Source organism: Alligator sinensis, unplaced genomic scaffold (assembly GCF_000455745.1).
Source record: "Alligator sinensis unplaced genomic scaffold, ASM45574v1 scaffold866_2, whole genome shotgun sequence".
Lineage (NCBI taxonomy): Eukaryota > Metazoa > Chordata > Crocodylia > Alligatoridae > Alligator > Alligator sinensis.
Genome location: NW_005841900.1, coordinates 2,260,139 through 2,262,808, shown reverse-complemented (window position 1 = coordinate 2,262,808; position 2,670 = coordinate 2,260,139). Strand labels below are relative to the sequence as shown.

The window sequence follows — 2,670 nt, the reverse complement described above, 5'->3', positions numbered from 1 at the left end:
TGTCATCTGCAGACTTGGACAGAGTACACTTCACTCCCTCGTCCAAGTCGCTGATGAAGATATTGAAGAGTATCGGTCCAAGGCCCGAGCCCTGCAGGACCCCACTGCCCACACCCTTCCAGGTCGATACCGACCCATCCACTACTAGATTTGGCAAATGACTAGTGATAGCAGCATGATGTAATTGACTGCCTGATTTACCTGCTACTGACTTGAGTGTCCTAATTAAATAGCAGAAAATCATTGGATTTGCTAAGACTACGTGGTTACCTTAGTTACAGAAATCCTAGATTCAAGAAATGGAAAAAAATATACATTTATTATAATTATCCTTGTCTGTTTAGAATCTAATTATCAGAGCGTTGTTTTAAATTTGCCTACCTGCCCCTACTGCTGCAGCGGGCAAAGCAGCACCAGGGGGACAATAGGTGCATCCCCCTGGCAGGCAGTAGAGGAGCAGGCAGTGTGGAGCCAGCTGTGGACGAGTCAAGCAGCCTGACACCTACCCCTTGCCCCACCACACCTTGTCTGGGGCTGCCTGCTCCCCCCCCTTGTGCCCCTGACCCCTACTTGTCCCACCCACTGCCTACCTGCCCTCCTGCCCCCGGCACCTGTCCCCTCAGTGGCCACTGGTCCTGTTTTGTACCAGACCATCCTGTTTTAAACCCTTTATTCCCTGTCCTTTTCTGAATAAAGAACCAACTGCAAAAAGTCCTGTTTTTCAGTTCATTGGTGGAAATACATGCCAATCATTTGTCCTCATGATTCTGTTGTCTGTGTTTAGAGAGAGGATGATACACAGCCAGGAGGAGCAGGGTTTGGATTCAGCTGTGGAGGGAGAGAGGTGGCTTTTATGTGATGGCCCTGCCCCTTGCTGCTGATTGGCTAAAGGGCCTGGTAGCCCCACCACCCACTACTGATTTGACTGAGGAGACAGTAGCCCTGCTTCTGCTGATTGACCAAGGGGATTGGGGGATTCAATATTCTGGGGATTTATCAGTGGCCATGCTTACCTGCCCTCCTGCCCACCACAGCCTCTGCCCCCACAGCCCCCCACCTGCCCTTCCCTCCCCCCTACCCCACTGCTTACCCTCTGGCTTCAGCTCTGACCCAGGGCACAGAGTATGTGCTTGTTCCAACTCCAGCTGAATAGCAGTGTCGGGAATGGCAGCAGCTCCTGTTTGGGCTCTGGGGGTACCTTTTAGCTTCACCCAAATATATTCTGATCTGCAATCATTTTTCTCTTATCTACCTCTTCCCCTTGGGTTCATTTATAGCAAATCCTACTAACAAAAGATACCAGACAAAAAATCAATTTAAACTTTCTCTGCTCAGACCAGGAGTGAGTTTCAAATACCTCCTAGATGCATTTTTAGGCAAATGCACAAAGGGCCTGATGCAAGCCTACTGTAACAAGTGAAAAGTCTCCATTCAATTTCCAGGCTTTGGGTGAGGCCTGAAGAAAGTGGATACTTATTGTGGCTGTGCTTTGCTTCTCCCCCAACTTTCTTTGGGGTAAAATGGGCTTTGTTTTATCTAGTAATGTGTGCTTTTTCTTCTGATCTGTTACAGATGAAAGATTCGTATCTTATTCTGGATGAATATGTAAGTGTTTTGGTTTGACAGTTGATGAGTTAATATATTTGCTGGCTGGTTAATGTGGGCTAGATTATTCATGGTTTGGCAGGCCAATGGAATTGTTTCTGTTTAATGCTCACTCTTTTTGAGGATTTTAAACAAGTTTCTGAGAGAATGTTATGCTGCGTGTGGATTAAAAGGAAATTGCTTTCACGAGCATAAACACTTTCATGGGCCAAACATAGGCCCTCACCCTGCCAGCAGACCCCGAGTAGTTTGTCAAGTGCACAAGCATCCTCCTGTACTTATCCAAGGGCAGGACTGGGAATGCACTGTGCTTCTGTTACGTTTGAATCTCAATTGTGAAATCTAGTTTCTTAAAGAGTTATTACTAACGTGTGCCTGGAGGTGTGTTCATTATCTATATGTAAACAAAATAGGCTTCCTTTAACTCCTGTTTTAGGAGGCAAAAGTCATGATTTTGTGAGGCCCTGACCATCCAAACACTATGTGCCTATGTATAGTCCTGTTGGGATCCAGTCAGCTTGTTCATATGCAGAGTTAACATGAGTATATAAAACTGTGGGATTGGAGCTCAAATTATTAATTTTTTACACATCTTATGATTTTAAAAAACTTTCTCATTTCTTACCATCTCTAGATGCGTTTTCTGAACTGTAGAAATGGACGAAAGGAGCCTTCCAAATCTATTCTGGATGTTGGTGTTGAGCATGCTATAAAATTCAGTGGATTTGATGAGGAGATGTTTCTGAAGAGAGGAGGAAAATACGTGTGGAGTAAAGCAGATATGAAACTAGAATGGTGACCCAATATAGTCAATCATGACAATTTGCACTTTTTAATACAGGCAGTCCTCAACTTGCGTTTCGAGTTACAACGTTTCGCACTTATGTTTATAATTGACACCCCGTTTTAACTTTCTGATGTCAGTTTCAACTTTACAACACTTGATTTGACGCCAAGCCATACCAGCAAATAAGTTCACTGGGTCACCCATCTCGCTGGAGAACATCTGTTCAAACTTCCTTGGACACTTTCTTTAAGAAAGCAGACTAGACTCCAGAAAAACCT

The 2,670-nt window shown here is 44.7% G+C and overlaps 1 protein-coding gene across 1 annotated transcript in view; it reads left to right on the top strand.

Moving 5' to 3' along the window:
- The window catches only part of RSAD2 (radical S-adenosyl methionine domain containing 2), a 12,511-nt gene extending 9,841 nt beyond the window's left edge, over nt 1–2,670 (top strand). Inside the window, 2 exon segments of the mRNA XM_006018415.3 lie at nt 1,573–1,605; nt 2,240–2,670. Coding sequence (XP_006018477.2) covers nt 1,573–1,605; nt 2,240–2,404 — 198 coding nt within the window. The 3' untranslated portion in view covers nt 2,405–2,670.